General features: G+C 34.7%; 1 protein-coding gene across 1 annotated transcript in view; it reads left to right on the top strand.

Moving 5' to 3' along the window:
- HIF1A (hypoxia inducible factor 1, alpha subunit (basic helix-loop-helix transcription factor)) overlaps positions 1-19,835 on the top strand; it is a 47,886-nt gene that overhangs the window by 20,970 nt on the left and 7,081 nt on the right. Inside the window, exons 2-9 of the mRNA XM_008566119.1 lie at positions 4,760-4,953; positions 5,607-5,752; positions 5,837-5,921; positions 9,858-9,970; positions 10,984-11,186; positions 15,992-16,098; positions 17,197-17,344; positions 19,471-19,691. Of these exons, the coding sequence (XP_008564341.1) occupies positions 4,760-4,953; positions 5,607-5,752; positions 5,837-5,921; positions 9,858-9,970; positions 10,984-11,186; positions 15,992-16,098; positions 17,197-17,344; positions 19,471-19,691 (1,217 nt within the window). The remainder of the gene's footprint in view (positions 1-4,759; positions 4,954-5,606; positions 5,753-5,836; positions 5,922-9,857; positions 9,971-10,983; positions 11,187-15,991; positions 16,099-17,196; positions 17,345-19,470; positions 19,692-19,835) is intronic.

A 19,835-nucleotide genomic window follows, 5' to 3' on the forward strand; every position in this document is an offset into this window, starting at 1 on the left:
TCAGTTTTTATGCCAATGTCATACCAAATTCTGGAGGACTGACTCCTTTCTGCCTAAAAACCAGTCAGTCTCAGAAATCACCTCACCCAAGGAGAATGCATCATGCATTATATCATGTGCATTAGCTTTAGGTTATAGATCTAAAGTGTTTTTAATAGTTAAAAAAAAAAAAAAACCCAAACCTTCAGCCTTTATTCGTTAATTTGGCCTAACACAAGTTAGAAGAACTTTGTAAAAATGAGTGCCAAAAAAAAAAAAAAAAGTTGCTGTGACTGCCAGTCAGATGTTGAGCAAGTAAGATACCAACAATAATGAAGTAGGATGTTCAAATAGCTGCTCTGTACAAATAAAGTCTAGTGGGAGTGTATGGGGTAGATTGAATTACTGTCCTCAGATTCTGTCTCCATTGTGGTGGACATTATCCATTTAAAGTTTGCCTTGCTTTGAAGAGCTGGTGGACAGTGGAGCAGAGAGCATCGATTGCCATTGTAGGTGCCTTTCAATTAGGAGTTTAGATTTACAAGCAGACTCCAAAAGCGAGCCTGATCATGAGTCCTTGTGAATAGCTTAGCGTCAAGTCCTAAATTCCAAAGCCAACCCCTACAACTTCTCCTCTATATCTCTGGACATGTGAAGTCAACAAATTTTTAACTTTATAATAATGGCCTAGACTTATGAATACTTGTCTTGGTAATTAGAATGAGTTTCTGAGAGGCAGCATGGTCTAGTGTTAATAGCATGGACTCTAGAGCCAGACTACTTGAGTTGGAATACAGGTTCTACCATTTACTGACAGTGTAACCTTGGGTAAGCTATTTAACCATAATCCTTATCTGTAACAGTGTGATCATAATAATGATTAAATAAGTAATGGTGAAAATGTTTAGAATACCACCATGTATATAGTAAGCACCATGTGTAAGTGTTTGGATTTAAAGCTTCAGGCAGAAATGTCAACTAAAGAGTGAACATGAAGATTTCCTTGCATTTTACTTGGGCCTGAAACTTTAAGAAATTCAGGGCAGTTAAAACAATGAAATAAAGTTCTCACCTATTAGCTTGGCAAAAATTAATAAGATTAAAAAATATCCATAACATAATACTGCAGAGTGCATGAGGAAATGGATATACATTCGTGGATTGCCAGAGATAAAAATGGGTACAGACCTTTTTGGCAAGCTGTTATGTATTTAAAAATTTTAAATAGCACATCTTTTATATCATAAAATTTCCCTTGAGAACATCTATCTTATAGTACTGACACAATTGTAAAAACAAAACAAAACACCCAAAAAACAACTTGTACCTTCAAGACCAGAAAGAGCTTTTTCAACAAATAATAGAGTTGAAGGTTTTTTAAAAAATTTATACATGAACTTTATTAGAAATAAGTCTGATCATCTGCTAACATTTTGAATGGTTATGATTTAACTTCAGATCTTAAAGTGTCACGTCTTTTCAATCAGGAATGCTAACAGGCTTTTTTATGTGGAATTTAGTAGACAACACAGCTGACTTAATGTCTGCAATTATTTTGTGTTCTTAATCTAAAGAATAATAGGTATTCTTTGTAAAACAACTATTAGTCATGAGCTTTGTATACAAGAAAGTAAATTAGACAACAGCTGTTCAAAATAACTTTTCTAAACATTTTTCTATACAAAATATTTTCAAGATGTAATTGTTAGTTTTATGTCCCAACTATTAGTCATGAGCTTTGTATACAAGAAAGTAAATTAGACAACAGCTGTTCAAAATAATTTTTCTAAACATTTTTCTATACAAAATATTTTCAAGATGTAATTGTTAGTTTTATGTCTAGTACTGTATGTTAAATAATAAGTATGTGAAAACTACAATACAACAAAGATTGAGCTATTTTTCCAGTTTATGCAAATATTAGTTCTAGAACAGTCATGGAAATGTTAAGCAAGCTATTCAAAAGACAGGAATTTGTATTCAACTGAAGTCACACCTTATGCAGACATATCAGTAGCAGAACCTCATTTGATCTGTACTTAAAAGCAACATAGATACAATTGATAATTTAGAGAAATACATTGATCTTATTTGTATACTGAAAATCTATTTCCATCTGGTCTATACACCTTTCATTGTTCAATCTGTATAGTAAGTAAATAGTACAGGATTCATCTCTGTGGGACCTAGACCCTGTGGTGTAACAGAAATAATTCTTGGTCAGTATTGTAATTCTGTGGTATATGGCTGATAGAAAGAGTCTTCTTGTGAGTAGACAAGAAGCTGGGCAGTTTAGATGCTGAAACTTATAAGAATTTTGGAAGCTTTAGCTTCAAGCCTAGAAATGTTATAAGAGCTCCCACAGTCACATGTGAAGAACATACAGATATCTTCATTAAACCTTTAGTGTAGGTCACCTGATTGCTTTGTGTCTAGACTGATTATGTAATGAACGACATAATGATTTTCACCACCATCTTCATCTACTGTAGGTTTGTTGGTTCTCTTATCATATTACTCATTTTCTTGAAGCTCAGTTTTCTTCCAAAATTCAGGCTGATTCTAAAATTCTTCTGAGTCTGCACTAACTTAAATATATTGTCCTTTTACATGTTTCATCCAACCTCACATTTCTAATGGATTTGTCTTAGAAGCTTATTGCCACACCTTGGACAGGCATTGCTATCTTCAAAGTTCTGGACAAGTATTTCAAAGGTATGGAGACATTTCATCACCATAATTAGTTTGATTAGATACCCTTTAAAAGCATATAACAGCTATTATAAGGATTTCAAGTTTTCACCAAGTGTTTCATTTAGGTAATCAAATGTCAGTAGCTTACATCAGTTGAATAGTCCAGAAAAAAGGGAATAGTAAGTCTGATTAAAGTTGTTTATAAAATTCTGAACAGCCAGACTAATTGTGGTGTTTGGACTAATATTCAGGTTTATCATGAGGTCAGTGACCATCAGTCTTTTTTGATGGTTTTACTTGAACCAGATAAGAATCTGTTTCCCACAGTCATCACTGCCTCTCACCTACCAATTTGAGAGGAAAAAAGTGAGGGAAACAGTATCTATTAGGGCAGATAGGGTCCCTGGATACCCCTGCCTCCATGAATATTGTGTAGAACTCCAGTTTATAGATTCTTAAAAATATTTTATGATAATACATTCCAAAGTTCAAATTGAAAACATTTACAGTCGATCAGTGAGAACAATGAGGCAGTTTTAATGCAGATAAATAAAACTGCAGACTGTTGACACATTTTCATGTAGCCTCAGCATCTAATTTATTTTTTAATTGCACAGCACTGAAAAAAATCCTGATTCACATAGACATGTAGTTACAAGTGATAAAATTATACTATCATTATTGTCACAATACAACTGTTAGATATTCTTTTGTTAATATACAACATAACAGCATGTACTGAGAACCCTGCGTATTGCTTGACAACATTGCTTCTATGATTGCACTTTTCAGCTTTGCAGAAAATTTGGAGGGAGGAGAGATTTGAGGTGGAGACAGTTATCTTCATTCACAGGATGTAAGGATTAAATGAAATAATGCTAGCAAAGTCCTTAGTATACTACTAAATGCTCAATAAATCGTAAGCCTGTATTCAGTATTTAGTAAATAATTGAGTTGAGGGGCATAGGAGATCAGCTGAGTATTTGAGGTAGAAATGGCATTCTCCATTAATAAGATAAAACATTGTGGAAGGGCTAAGACTTTGGATTAAAAAACACCTGGGTTAAAATCCTGTCTACTACATTAATGGCTGTTTTTACTCATTTGTAAAATAGGGATAATATTTAACCTGTTCATAGGTAGTTATGAGAGAACTAGGCGCCTGGTACCAGGGTAGTGTTGGGCATGTGGGCTTTAATGAACAATAACTATTAAAGAAGAAGCTAAGGATAGAACCAGATTTAGCCTTATCTCCAACTGGGTCTGGAGGAATGTTGCTAGGCGGTCAAGCAAAGAAAGACAGCTTTGCTTGGTATGACTTAGGAAAATTTTTGACTGACTATCTTTATTCTTGGAAGAGTTCCCTAAAGGTTTATTGATACCTTTATCTTTGCTAACCTGTCCCTTTAAATTCTTGGTATTGTGCCACTTTTTTTTTTTTCTTCTGTATCCCTGCATTTATTTGGTACCTGATATGCAAGTAATAGATAAGGTGCTTCTAAGGGAGTAGGCAACCTGAAATCAGTAGCTTATTATAGCTGCTAATATAAATTCTTATAGCTTATAGTCGTCATTGCTCATGTGGTAGGGTAGAGGGTGGGAAAGTATTAGAGTCAAAAGAAACTTGGGTCAAAAATCAGTTTGTAGCTATTGCTGTCCTACCTGCTTAACAACTCCTGTTTTCAAGTTATGTACAATTTTAGATAGTTTCTCTACACTTAATCATGGTTTCTCTATGTTGAGACTACTTTTGAATGGCTATGAGGTGCAGCCCTAGATATACAGGCTGCTTTAAGTTTTTGGCTAAAATAAAAACATCCTCTTCAATTTGACATGCCGGATTTAAAGCTTGATCTTGGGCTTCCTGTGAGAGTTACTTATGTTTGCAGTAATCAAAAATTTGTATAGTTGTCTTTATAAAAATATGTTCATCTAGTAGACAAATTTCCATGTAATTTAATTACACGGCATTTTGTAATCTTGTAGTAAACAGAAAAATGTAAAATTAGTTTTATTCAAGCTAAGGCAAACTAACTTGCATACATTTTCTGTCTTCTCCTTTTTTTGTTTTTTGTTTTTGGTTAAGTAGGATAAGCTCTGAACGCCGAAAAGAGAAGTCCAGAGATGCAGCCAGATCTCGGCGAAGTAAAGAGTCTGAAGTTTTTTATGAGCTTGCTCATCAGTTGCCACTTCCCCATAATGTGAGCTCGCATCTTGATAAGGCTTCTGTTATGAGGCTTACCATCAGCTATTTGCGTGTGAGGAAACTTCTGGATGCTGGTGAGTTGTTTTACAAGGGTGTAATAGACCTGAAAATTAGAAATTAGAAGTAATTAGAAATTATTTTTAGAAGGTGGTCACAATGTTTTTTATACCTTACTGTATTGTGATATATATATACACTTTAAAAAATTTTCAATAATCCTTACTGTTTTTACCAAACTTCATTTCTTTTTCTAATCTGTTTAGTTACACTTTGAATAATCCTTCTCTTTGCATTGAGTTGTTTTGCTTTGTTCTCTTAAACATATTCTCAATTCTTTATATAACATCCTTTCAATTACTGCTTTTAAAGCTTCATTCGGGAATTTTTAAGATATTGGCTCCCTGCCCCCACCCCATCTTTTTCTCCTGCTCCACCTCTCTTCCTTTCTTCCTTTTAAAACATGACCCTTCTTTCTTTTCTCAGTGGTTAACCTTGCTGTATTACTTTAAATAATGATGAAAAGCAGCTGTCAAGTCTAATTTTAGTCTTTCCAGCCTTTAGCCTTGACTGTTCTGTGTTAAAATAAGAGTGATGGGGAAAATTTACAGAAAAAATAGATGCTGTATATATTAAGTATCTGTAGGAAAACTTTATAAAAGACATCTAAATATTACATCATTTTAGTATAACTTTTAACCTAATTATTTTTTTTTTATGCCCTTTTAAGGTGATTTGGATATTGAAGATGAAATGAAGGCACAGATGAATTGCTTTTATTTGAAAGCCCTAGATGGTTTTGTTATGGTTCTCACAGATGATGGTGACATGATTTACATTTCTGATAATGTGAACAAATACATGGGACTGACTCAGGTAAAATACCCAAATATTAAGAGCCCTTCTGTATGTTTTTATGATTATATGATGTACATCTAATTTTTTAAAATGTGTTTACAGTTTGAACTAACTGGACACAGTGTGTTTGATTTTACTCATCCATGTGACCATGAGGAAATGAGAGAAATGCTTACACACAGAAATGGTGAGAAGAAAAGTCTACTGTTTGATTTATTTAATTTTTAATTTTTTATTGAAACAGTTTATTGTACATATATGTGGGGGTACGAAGTTGAATATCAATATCTGTATGCAATATATGATGCTCAAATCAGGATGAGTATATTCAGCATTATATAATATAATCGTTTTATTGTTTGATTAAATGTTACAGGTGGTTTTACTTAATCACATACTATTACTATTTTTAAAATTTTGCTATTGTGTTACCCTAAGGCAAAACGTTATTTCACATTTAATAAAATGTTTATTCTTTGTTAAAACCATTATTCTATTTTTAGGAATTTCTTTAAAATGCCTAAAAAAAATTTTAAGTCCCACCTAATTCCATAAATAATTGTGTGTGTGTGTGTGTGTATGTATATGAATAGATAAAATAAAATGGAAAAAAATAAAAATCAGGACTGAGGGAGTTATAAATTAAAATACAACTTTATGCCATGGATAAATGGCAGATAATAGGATTTTAGACAATATTTAAAGTTGAGGTTCCAGTTTGGGTCCAAGCTTTCTAAAGGCAAAAGGAATAAAAAAAGATACCAGAATTTTAAGAGCACAATTAACAACTGCTTATTTGACTTCTTAGGGTGTTTTCAATAATTTGGGACTATGTAGTTAAATTAACAACCATTATATTATGGATGCCTTCACATTAACAGAAAAAGACAGTAAGACCTATCCTAGTAATGAACTGTTAAAAATAATAAAATATTCCAAGATTTTTGGAAAGTACCTCTTGAACTACAAAAACTTAATGATTAAAGAAAATCTTTACACACTGTGCCTTCTTAAACAGAGTATACTGATCATAATTGAACTTTTCTATCATAGCTCAAAGTTACCACAATGAAAATTTGTTAATGTGCTCTGCAGTTGTTCTTTGCTGTTCTCTAATTTACGTGTATAAGTTTGTTTGCTTCCATATTAAACAACCTCAAGTTTTATAGTACTTATTGAATAATTTTAGGCTTTTCTTTTTTAATCTCATTTGTAATAATAATAGCTAACCTCTAGAGAGGGACTACTCTGTGCCAGGACACTGTTCTCTGCATTTTATATGCTTTAACTCCTTTATTTTTATTTTTCACAACAACCCTGTTAAGTTACCATTACAATTTCTATTTTACTGAGGAAACTGAGGCACAGAGTTACTGAGTAACTTACTCAACATTACTTGGTTAGTAAATGGCAGGTCTTGAATTAAACTCAGGTAGACTGGTTCCAGAGTCCACACACGTTAGTATTTTAGAGCTTTTTTTCATGTTCTTGAACTCTAAGTACCTTTTTTTACCCTATCATTAGGAGCCTTCTCCTGTTTTTTAGTTTCATATTGTGTTTTTACTGTGAATTTGAGGGGGGAAATGCATTAGAATTCTGTATAGAGGAGGAGTAAATATGCTTTGAGCAAGGACCTAAGTGGGTTGTCTTAAATTAATGAACTTAATATGATATGAGCTCTAGTGTTTAGACATGAGGTTTGTATTGATTGCTCAGTGCTTTCCTGGAGCTAGACTATAAAAAGATGGATATTAGGAAGGCTTGTTTTGATTTGGTAATGATGTTAATGTATTATTCTAAATCAGATATAGTCTACTTAATATAGTTTAAATATATCTTTTGAACCAAATGTTCTTTTTTAAAGCACAGAAACATTTTTTGAAATCATTCCTAATGTAGCTAATGAATTTTTGATGTTTTCTTGTGAAACTAAGATGTAGATTTTCACTTTTAGAAATGAGGGGCTGTTGCAAAGCCTCACATTTTAATGATACACTAAGAGCTAGTGGTGTGCTTACAGAAATAGTCCTGTTATTCTTTCATTTAAATTCTAAAAAGATGCTTTAGAATCCATAAATTATTACAAAATATGAATTATTTTTAGAGGGTTGAAAGTTTAGTTCTTTTAAAATGTTTTTTTCCGTTAGGAAAATGCTAGTACTTTTCAGTCACCTTGGTTTTTAAAATTATCTGCATGCCCCCATTCAAAGGCCTTGGGTTTCCAAAGGTCAGTTTAATTCAAGCTTAGATTATGAAGGACTAGAAACATCCCAAGGAATTACATGTGGATCGCATCTGTCCCCAACACACACACCCTACTGTACCGTCCCCAAGACCAGTATGGTTCTTGTGGCATCTTTTTAAAACCTTTTCTTGAATGCTTCTAGGAGGGCTAATTCAATCCTTATTTAAGTAAACCCAAGTAACTTGTATCAGCACTGGGACTGCTCCAACTTTTTCTAGTTCCATTGTTAAATATGAGTATCAACTAGAACTCACATTCTTTTTGAACAGTCCAGCATTTCTAGCTAACCATACCTAAATTTAAACTTATTCTTGTTTCTTTTCCATTTGACAATGTTTTCAATATACTAGCCTTAAAATTTCCATATCTTTTCTTTTTCTCCTCCTTTATTTCTACCAGTTTTTAAATTTTTATAGATTCTATCTTTCTTCATTTGTCGTTTGCTACCCTTCTTTTCACTCCTACTGCTACTACTGGCTTAGCCCCTCATTACCAATTACCATCACTGTATTCAATTTTAAGACATCATATATATTGCTGCTAAAATGTTCCCTTAAGTTAAAAGCCCCATGTTGTATATTTAGACTGATATTCTCTTTTGGGCATCCAAGGCTCTCTGTAGTTATGGTCCTAACGTCCTAACTTTGTCTTATTACTCTTTACGTGTACTTTATAATGCTGACAAACTGTACTTTACTATTCCCCAAACATGTGCTATTTTTCCTACCTTGGTGCTTTTTACTCTCTGGCATCCAAGGCTCTCTGTAGTTATGGTCCTAACGTCCTAACTTTGTCTTATTACTCTTTACATGTACTTTATAATGCTGACAAACTGTACTTTACTATTCCCCAAACATGTGCTATTTTTCCTACCTTGGTGCTTTTTACTCTCTTCTGCCTGGAACACCCTTCTAACCCATTTCTACTTACTGAAATTCTAATGTCTTTTTTTCTAAAGCAGCTTTCTTGATTCCACTTGACTAGAAGTTGTCTTCTGACCTTTCTCTGTCCTTCTTGAAGGCATTCTTAGAAGACTTGTGTACTTACTCTACATTGTATTGTTGTTGTTGACCTTATATATCTACTATATTTTTAACTTCAGGAAAGGCGCAGAGTGTCTTATTCCTTTGTATTGCCTGCGATATCTAGTCCAGGTCCTAAATAATGAATATTTTTGTATTTGTTTTGAACCAGACTGACCAATGAAGATAAGAAATTAAGATGCGATTTACTTAATCACCCGAGTGTAATCTCATTTTTTAGTTATATGGGGTTTGGGATGGGAGTAAATAGTTTTGAATTTATTTAATTCTGACTTTGCTTATATACTCTAGCTTTTGATAAGACATTCAATCTGATTTTTTTCCCACAGTAACAAAGTAGAAATAATTTCCTGTTTTATAGGATGATCTAAGAAAAAATCAGATATTAAAATGCCATTTGCTATTAAAAAGAAAGTAGCTATTTTAAAAGTTCTATAAATACATTGAGTGCTCATTATAAATTAGGCTAAAACACTTAGTAAAGGATAGGAAGAATTTGTTGAAATTTTTTTTTAGGCATGCTTGTACATTGATAGCACAGTTAGAAGGCAAACACACTTTTATATTTCCCAGTATGTTCATAGTTTGACCAGGTTTACGGGTTTGAATGATTAACTGTTATCCCAAATATCGATTCTCTTCCTGCCCGCTCAGGGAGTCACTGCAGTCTTGTACACCACTGCTACTGAGGGGAGTGGGTAAAAGGGTGTGAAGTGCTATGTTCATGCTGAGATTTTTGAATTGAACAGCATCTAGGTGCTGGGCACTTGCTATTTTTATTGTAACAAATTTGTATATTTAGTTATGTTTTAACTCTATTTCATGCTTTCATTAGGCCCTGTGAAAAAGGGTAAAGAGCAAAACACACAGCGAAGCTTTTTTCTCAGAATGAAGTGTACTCTAACTAGCCGGGGGAGAACTATGAACATAAAGTCTGCAACATGGAAGGTAAGTAAAAATGATTTCTAAGTGATGATGATCTTGATGTATATAGATAAATTGATACATCTAGACATTGCTAGTATTAAAATAGTTTTAGGATTGTGAGGGAAAATTTACAGTTGTTTCTTGGTGTTTGCAAATTTAACACTTACACTCTCAACTACAGTCAGCCCATCATATCCATGAGTTCCACATCCATGAGTTCCATATCTGTGGATTCAGTCAACCAAGGGTCAAAAATATATTGGCAAAAAAAATTGATTATTGCATATGTACTGAACATGTTTAGGCAATTTTCCTGTTATTAACCCCTAAACAAGATAGCGTAACAACTATTTACATTGCATTTACATTGTATTAGGTATTTTAAGTAATCTAGAGATGATTTAAAGTATACAGGAGGATACTGTGTAGGTTATATGCAAATACTACACAATTTTTTATGAGGGACTTGAGCATCTATGGATTTTGGTATCCACAGGGGTCCTGGAACCTGTCCCCCATGGATACCGTGGAACAACTATAATTTGTGTGTGATCCCCAAAATTCAAAACAGTGTGGTAGAAATTTACCAATTTGAGGCATAAACATAAATTATGTGAATCGTGGCACTGGTGTACCAAGTTGATTTAATCAGTTGGTTTTGCCAGCCTTCCAGTGTTTGAATCCTGATAGAGCTTAAATTTCTGTTCATTTTTGTATAATTTCTTTGCTATGTGTAGAAACACAGTCATTGAGCAAGAAATACCATTAAACAGCTATCATGATCAGCTGATAAAAAAGCAGCCCAGACTTAAATGAGGGGAATTTTTTAAAGAGTAATCTGTGGTGCCTGGCAAGGTCTTGGTGGTGTCGATAGGGAAAACATGTTGATTTTCAAAAATATAGTTAATCCACTGACTGTAAATTTTACCAATGCTTACTTGCCTTGTCATATTCAACTACATATCTCTGCATTTTTTTTTCCTATAACTGTAAATTTTAAAAAATAACTGCTTTGTTTTCTTATTTGTACACAGGTACTTCACTGCACAGGCCATATTCATGTATATGATACCAATAGTAACCAATCTCAGTGTGGGTATAAGAAACCACCCATGACATGCTTGGTGCTGATTTGTGAACCCATTCCTCATCCATCAAATATTGAAATTCCTCTAGATAGCAAGACTTTTCTCAGTCGACACAGCCTGGATATGAAATTTTCTTATTGTGATGAAAGGTAAAGTAGATATAAAATGTAATTTGAAATTTTTAATTAGACTACAGCATTTTTGAATATTCACTATTGTAAAGATAGTAAAGACTCTGGCAAATTGTATGCTTTCTCTAAGTTGAATAGAATGATAGATCCTGGAACTCAGTAATATTAGATTAACTTTGTAAATTAATTCAGCCACTTTTATTGAACACTTGTGTGCCATGAATACTTACTCTATCAGATGTTACATAAAAATTGTTAAGATGATGTCTTTTTTTTAGGTGCTCAACTTATTTAAAGAGAGAAAATATAAATACATTTCAAAGACATACAATGCATGTTCTGAGGAAGGATATATTATTTTTGATTATGGACTAGAAAGCAAAGTCTGGTCATCTCATCCTACGTATTTTCCCTTAGCAGCTTCAGTCTTGCCCATGGTTTCTATCACCATTTCCCAAATTTATTTCTGTAGCTGCTTCTATTTAATTGCCAGCTTGATATTTCTATCCAGATAGATATTCTTCTGTAAACTAAGTATTTCTGTCACTGAACTGCACCACTTCTGCCCCCACACAATGACAACATCGCCATGGTTTCTATCACCATTTCCCAAATTTATTTCTGTAGCTGCTTCTATTTAATTGCCAGCCTGATATTTCTATCCAGATAGATATTCTTCTGTAAACTAAGTATTTCTGTCACTGAACTGCACCACTTCTGCCCCCACACAATGACAACATCAAAAACTGCTTTTCCTCCTATGATACTTATTGTGGTTAATACACTACTGTAGACACATGACTCCAGCAATACTTTGGAGGTCATTCTTTTCTTTTACCTTCATCGTTTACACTCAATTGGTCTCCAAATCTTATAGATTTTCTGTAAGATTTATCTACATGTCTCTCGATCCATTCTCTCTTTTCCACCCTTGCACTCCTGCCATTGAATTCTTCAGCTCATTTTACCTTTGTCTTGAACTGTTGCCATAGTCTCTTAAGTTGCCTTTCTACCAACAGATTTGTGCCTTTTTAATCTTTCATCCAGGTTGCCACAAAGATGACTTCCTAATGGGAAAATCAGATCATGTCATTTTCTTGATGAAAATGCCTCAGTTTCTTCCCTTTGTCTTCACATAAAAAAAGTTTTGTTTATAAAAATATTAGAGGAGGGAAGGAGATTTTTATTTATCAAAAGAAGTTGTGCATTTTAAAGGCTGAAGAGAAAAACAGACCTACAAAATAAAATTTAAACTTCTTAGCATGGCAAACAAAGATATTTATGATCTGGCCCCTGCCCACTTCTCCAAATTATGCAGGAGGAAGGGGAACCACCCACTCTTATGTGGCCCCTAACAACTTATAGCCAGACATGCCCACATGCTGTTTCAATGTCTTAGTGCATTTACACTTACTTTTCTACTCTGCAATGAAGTTTTCTTCACCTCCTAAAACACGTACCTTCTAAGAGCACCTACTTCATTGTGGAGCTTTCCTTGTTTCTTCAAGAAGAAACTACACTGTTTCTTGTACATACCTCTGTAATAGCATTTATTCTACTATTGCTTTTCCACTTTTACTATGAGGCTGTATAACATAGTGGTTAAAGGCGTGGATTACGTAGCCAGCCAGACTACTAAATCCTGGCTCTGCTGCCTATATCCAAGTAGTCTTGGACACATTAGCTCTTTTCTTTGAGCATGAGTTTCTTCATCTTTAATAACACCTATTGTAGAGAGTTAACTTGAATATTATATGGAAAAATCAATTTTAAGCCCTTAGCCATAATATAGACAATAATCCCCCACTCCATTTGGGCAAGGAAATGTGACAGGGCACTGGCTTTGGAATCACATAACCTTGAATTCAGTCCTGGCTTGCAGCTCTGGTAGTTTAACAGTGTGGCATTGGCCTTGGTACTAAACTGCTGTAAAATTCAGATTCCTTATCTGTAAAATAAGGGTCATACCTCAAAAGGCTGTTGTGAGGATTAAAGGAGTTTGTTGAGTGCCTAGTGCATATAATGTGAGTGCTTCACCACTGCAGTCAACTTTTTAATAAAATGAAGATAAAGAAGCCAAGAACTATCTTATGGTGTTTACTGCCAATATTCATGTGAATATATGATAGAACAAAGATGCCCATCCTATTTTGAGGAATTATTTTTTTGTTTTTCGAAAACTTGGAATAACAATGTATAGGGATAGGCTAGGGAGAAAGGAAAATGATAGAGCTAGAGTGAGAAAATGAGTGGCATTCCTTTCTGGTTATATCAAAAAACTAGCAAAATGATCAGGACAGAGGAGTTGAGAGTAAAGACAGCCAGCTTAGAGATCAACCAAGAAAGGCTTTGAGTTTGACCAGTAGACTGTTGTTTTCTTGTTAGAGCTCTTTCCAGGAACTTCTCATATCTGTAACCCCTGAGAACCAAGATATGGAAAAAAATTTGCCCAATTTTAAGAAAATCTAACATTAAGCTTCTAACATCCAAAATATCCCACAAATGGCTCTTATTTACTGTACTGAGTAGTATCCACATAATAATCATTTGAGTATCATACTAAGTTGATGGCACTAAAGTAGAAATGAAGATTAATAGTTCCTGCCGTTAAGAAATGAATGGTATAGTTGCTTTAGATCACAAGTTTCCTAGTCTATTAAAAACACATTTTCTGGGCCCCTCTCCCCCTTTTGGTACAGAATATAAGCTATGTAATTCTCTAAAGTTAAATTAACTTTACCTTTATTCCTCCAATATGCATAAAATTGACCTTCTAGGAAAACGTATATTGTTTATATTTTGACTGCTTGGCATTCCTTAGTGATAGACATACCTCAGATTGAGAAGCACTGATTAACATATGGTTAAATCAAAGCTTCCTAAGATAATAAACAAGACCCTCATTAATCTGATCCTCCTGGCCTTCTTCTCCAGCATCATCTCTCTCCACTCACCTCTACTAGCCACATCAGAATCTCTCTTTACCTGCACCATGTTAAGCATTTTCTCTATCTTTGCTTGTGCTGTACCTTCCTCCTGAAACAATTTTGCCTTCTCTTTGACTCTTATACTCAACTCATAAGTCTCCTATAAGAAGCTGTCCTTCACACTACCATTCCTTTTCATGGATGGGGGGGTTCCTGAAATAGATTCTCATCACTGCATTTACTGCATTATTTTATAGGAAGTATGATAAGTCTACCAGAAAACTAGCCACATGTTGAGGTTTTTTTTTTTTTTTCCTTTTTGTCTTTTTTCATGTCCGGCAACGGATCGCAACCCTCAGTGTCGCGCCCGTACCGGACCAGGACCGGCAACGGGATCGCAAACCTCGGTGCTGCGCCCGCACCTCGCTCAGCCAGTGAGCGGGAACCGGTCTGTATGTGGGATCCGAACCCTGGGCGGGAGTGCCGCCGCGCTCCCAAGCGGCGCACTGTAGCAGTGCGCCACTGGGCCGGCCCCACATGTTGAGTTTTATCTTCCTATCTACACTTAGTATTTTCACTTCTAGAACAATGCCAGGCACACATAGAAATATAAAGGCTTGAATAGTGAAAAAGGTTTTGATTTCCAAGGAATTTTATTTAAATGTATAAAATATATAAGCCTGTATATAAAATGTAAATGTGTAATATATATAAGACAAAGTTATTCTTAAAGCATAGTGTAAAGATGATTGTTTAAAAACAGTAATTTCCTTTGTAATGCTGCCACCTAGTGTTGGTGTGTTTAGGGATATCCCATTGTAAAGAATTGAGGGGATTGGGTTGGGTTGGGTTTGGATTTTGACAAATCAGCTTTCTATTTAGTTAGTTAGTTTAGAATAAATTATGTCATATCTTCCCTTAAAGTGTGACAACACAAACAGTATTACTTCTATACATTTTTTAGAAGGATATATTGCCCGTGTCCTTTCTGAAATTACTGGGGGATTTTTGGACATGTAGCACATTATGTAAGTTTTGCTTGCACCTCAGTAAGAAAGTCCTTTGTAATTTAAAGGCTAAGAAATCTAAAAACTTAACTAATGTTTTCTGTTCAGAAAGACCTTAGAAGAGAATCTATCTATCTGGCATGGTGCTAAGACAACAACTTTCTTTTTCCCATGAAGTGGGTTCCATTTTACACTGCAGTTACAGAAAATAAGATCTAGTCTCTGTCCTAAAGGAATTGCCAGGGAATCAGATGGAGTAACTGGATTATTTGCCAGTCCACTTCCAATTTGATGTTATTTTTCATCTGAAATTAATTCCCATAGTTTTATGTAATTCCAAAAATTAAGTATAAGAGTATCTTCTAAAACCAACATAATCGGTATTCCTTTGGTTCCCATTTAGTGTAGATACTCTTTGATTTGATATTAGAATTTTGTAGTGAATACTGATCCCCTAAAGTGAGGCCTTGCCTAGGTGCTTAAAAAAGTAATTTGTAGATTTAATTTATATTTGAAAATAAATCTCAGTGACTGTCTTTATAACTTTTATCATTTAATTTAGCAGTATTCCATATTGATTTATTAATATTCTGCCTTGTTACCAAAAATACATACAATGAAATGTGACAAAAATAGGTAACAAGTTTGGGTGAAGGGGATAAAAGATGAACCCAGAGGACTTAAATGCATGGTGCTGTAGTTAATAACTGTAGAGTTACTGAAGGTGAGATATAAATTTATTTTAAGCCAGGAGGGATGCTCTTTATTTTTGAAAACTCATTTGTACATTAAATTAATGCATGAGTTACCCTTGAGAAGCAAAAAAAATTTTCTTTATCCATTAGTCTCTCTCCTCTTTTTTTTTAACTTACATTTTTTTTAATAACAGAATTACTGAATTGATGGGATATGAGCCAGAAGAACTTCTGGGCCGCTCAATTTATGAATATTATCATGCTTTGGACTCTGATCATCTGACCAAAACTCATCATGATAGTAAGTACAATTGAATAACTCACAGATTTTTGTTAAAATTAACAAAACCTCCTAGACTAAATATGTTAACAGACGATTTCATAATGTATCTTGACCATTAAGGGATCTTAACACTGTATTTGTTACAACGCATGTCAGTAAAAGTAGAATCATTTAATAATATATAAAACATGCCTGGCATTTTAAATACAAAGATTTTAAGAAATCAAATATTATAGCATCATTTTCAGAATCCATACATTAATACTCACAATAGTGGTTGGTACATAGAAAGCACCCAGAAAATATTTGTGTGATGAGTCAATGAAGGTGATGGTGATCAAAATCATGCAAATGCAGTAACAAGTACCCTTGATATAAGATATGATTCTGAATTTTACTCAAATGAGTTATTTAAGATTCCAAGGTAAGTTAAATGTTGGAATTTCTCACTTGCCCATACCTAAATATGACTTCCCAATGTGACTGGGAATGCCTTAATATCACTGAGTTGGTGTGATTAGCCTTGAACTGAAGAGTAGGACCAAGTGTGCAGGCAGGGCCCCAGTACTTACAATAATCTCATCACTAGGATTTATTCAGTACTTTCTCCAAATCACTAATTAATTTAGATTGCCTAAATTGCCGAAGGACTACAGTATGGTATCAATTTATATTCAAGTATGCTAAGTACACCTTTTGAAGTATCTTTGGGTCTCTGGATACTATAGCAGGAATTTAAGGAAGTAACAACAGTACCGTTTTCATGAATGTTCCTTGTGGAATCAAGGTCATTGATCATTCCCTCGTCTGACACTTTCAACGTAAGTCTTTAACGGAATTGTAGTCACTGATGTTCCTTATTCCTGGTTTTTGTTTTATTTAAAGTGAAGATTGGCAGGAAAGGAGTTTCATATTTGGGGTTTAGAAGAAGGAAATGAGTATATTTTCAGCTATGCTGAGGCTTTTTCTTGCTCTTGATTTAAACAGTTACAACTGATTCTATTAAAATAAACATTTCTCCTGTTTTCTAAAACAGTTAAACATTCCACATCTATTCATTTGATAGGAAATTCAGTTATTTTCTCCGCATGATTCCTTTTTCCTTTTCACTCCTAGTGTTTACTAAAGGACAAGTCACTACAGGACAGTACAGGATGCTTGCCAAAAGAGGTGGATATGTCTGGGTTGAAACTCAAGCAACTGTCATATATAATACCAAGAATTCTCAACCACAGTGCATTGTATGTGTAAATTATGTTGTGAGGTAAGCTTGAGAAATAAACATTTTGGGGGAGCAAGTAGTACCTCTTTTTGGATACTTTGCTCTTTTATAGGAAAAGATTATAAACAGCTGAATTTTGTACTTTCACATTTCTACCAAATTATGATTTTCAGTATTCTGACCTAGGTTTCCAGTCCTGTGATTTCACAGTGTTCCACTAAATACTATCAGTAGCTGTCTATCCCCATACTTGCACTCTTATTTTTAAAAAGACCTTGAAAAGGTAACAGATCTATGTGTTAGTTTGCTTTTGTCATACAGCTATCAGTATATACCATATCTCAATGCAGTTATGCAATTTTTGTACGGAATAGTTAGGTTTGTGTTATTTCCTCCATAACCCTGGGAAAGTCTCTTCATTTCTCTGAATTTCATCTATGTAAGTAAGATAATACATGAAAAGGTTATAATGATTAAATGAAATTCTGTGTGAGATTACAGTAAGTAAAGGCTGTATGATGTGACAACAAATGGTTCTTGTATATTCATGAACTCTTTTAGTTCATTGGTGTGTGAATATTGTGGACATCTTAAATTAATCTTTCATTTGATCTATTTCAGTAGGCTCCTGCTCCCTGTAGTCTGTTGTCCACATTACCACCATATTTTAGTTCATCTTCCACATTACCACCAGGCTGAGCTTTCTAGTGTGGATATCTTATCATCTCATTTTCCTTAGAATTTCTTTAAAGATCCCTTTGTCACTCCCAAGATAAACCCCTGCCTAAGTGCACATCATCATTTCTTGTCATCATATTCACATGCTCTCATAGATTTTTGCTGTCCCTCTAAAGTCTATGGTCTCCCGTCTTAGGAAGACTTTGGTCATTTGTTTTTATTCATGCCACTTCTGATACAGTCCTTTAATGTTTTAATATTAGTGCCAAAGAGTTCTTTTGTGACTTTAAGAACCCCCCAGGGCCGGCCCGTGGCTCACTTGGGAGAGTGTGGTGCTGATAACACCAAGGCCACGGGTTCGGATCCCTATATAGGGATGGCCGGTTAGCTCACTTGGGAGAGCATGGTGCTGACAACACCAAGTCAAGGGTTAAGATCCCCTTACCGGTCATGTTTAAAAAAAAAAAAGAACCCCCCACTTGAGAGAAGGAATGTCCTTTTCTTCCCCTCACCACAGTCTGCCTAACAAATGCTACTTGAGCCCAAGTTATAGCTTGTTAGCCTCTCTGTGAAGCGAGTCTTCTCCATTTTAGCAATTATCACAGTATATTTTAATTGTTTACATATCTACTTTCACAATGGGTCATAAACTTCTTGAAGGCAAGGGTTAGGTATTTTAATCTCTGTATCCTCAGTTCATTTCATGTAGTGAACACTTAATAATGTTAATAAAGGAGTAATAAAATTTACATTTAAGCCAAACATAAAGCTGGAGCTGTTGTTCATCATCCCACTTCAACCCTATCCTGTAGGTGGTTTGACCATATCATTTTCCTACCACCAAAGAAAATATGGCACTTCTCTTAGAAAAACCTTGATTATTTATCTACATATATCTTTATATTCTAGGACCATCCTTAGATCATGCCTCATATATTAGTGCTAAAGAGCTCTTTTGTACCTATATTATTATATAATATACACAAAAACTGTGATCTGTTTGTGTCCTTCCTATACTTGACTGTAAATTTCCTTGTCACCATTACTCTTCCCAAAAGGTATCTGAAGTTTTTAACTGACATTAATCAACTATTTGAATTATTTTTTACTATAAATTTTATTAGGTCTGTTTCATGTTGGCATTTTAAAACCCTAAAATGTGAGAAAGTATGAATGAAAGATTATACATCTCAAGAAATCTTTTTTTTTTTTTTCCTTTTTGAGACCGGCCACACCGTGCTCAGCCCGTGAGCGCTGTGAGTGCACCGGTCATCCCTATATAGGATCCGAACCCGCAGCGGGAGCGCTGCTGCGCTCCCAGCGCTGCACTCTCCCGAGTGCGCCACGGGCTCGGCCCCATCTCAAGAAATCTTAAAATGTTCCTTTTCATAAAGCAGAATTTTTTGAAGAGACAAGGTCATTTCACAATTCTCCTTCCCCTCACTGTGTCAAGTGCTCATTTAAGAATCACTGATTTCTTTTTTTGACAGTGGTATTATTCAGCACGACTTGATTTTCTCCCTTCAACAAACAGAATGTGTCCTCAAACCAGTTGAATCCTCAGATATGAAAATGACTCAGCTATTCACCAAAGTTGAATCAGAAGATACCAGTAGCCTCTTTGATAAACTTAAGAAGGAACCTGATGCTTTAACTTTGCTGGCCCCAGCTGCCGGAGACACAATCATATCTTTAGATTTTGGCAGTAATGGTGGGTATTATTTATTTTGTTAATATCCTAAACTATGGGCCGGCCCGGTGGCACACTCCGTAGAGTGCGGTTCTTGGGAGTGTGGCGGCGCTCCCGCCGAGGGTTCGGATCCCATATAGAGACCAGTCCGCTCACTGGTTGAGC

This window comes from Galeopterus variegatus, unplaced genomic scaffold, assembly GCF_000696425.1.
Source record: "Galeopterus variegatus unplaced genomic scaffold, G_variegatus-3.0.2 Scaffold221, whole genome shotgun sequence".
NCBI classification, from domain to species: Eukaryota; Metazoa; Chordata; class Mammalia; order Dermoptera; family Cynocephalidae; genus Galeopterus; species Galeopterus variegatus.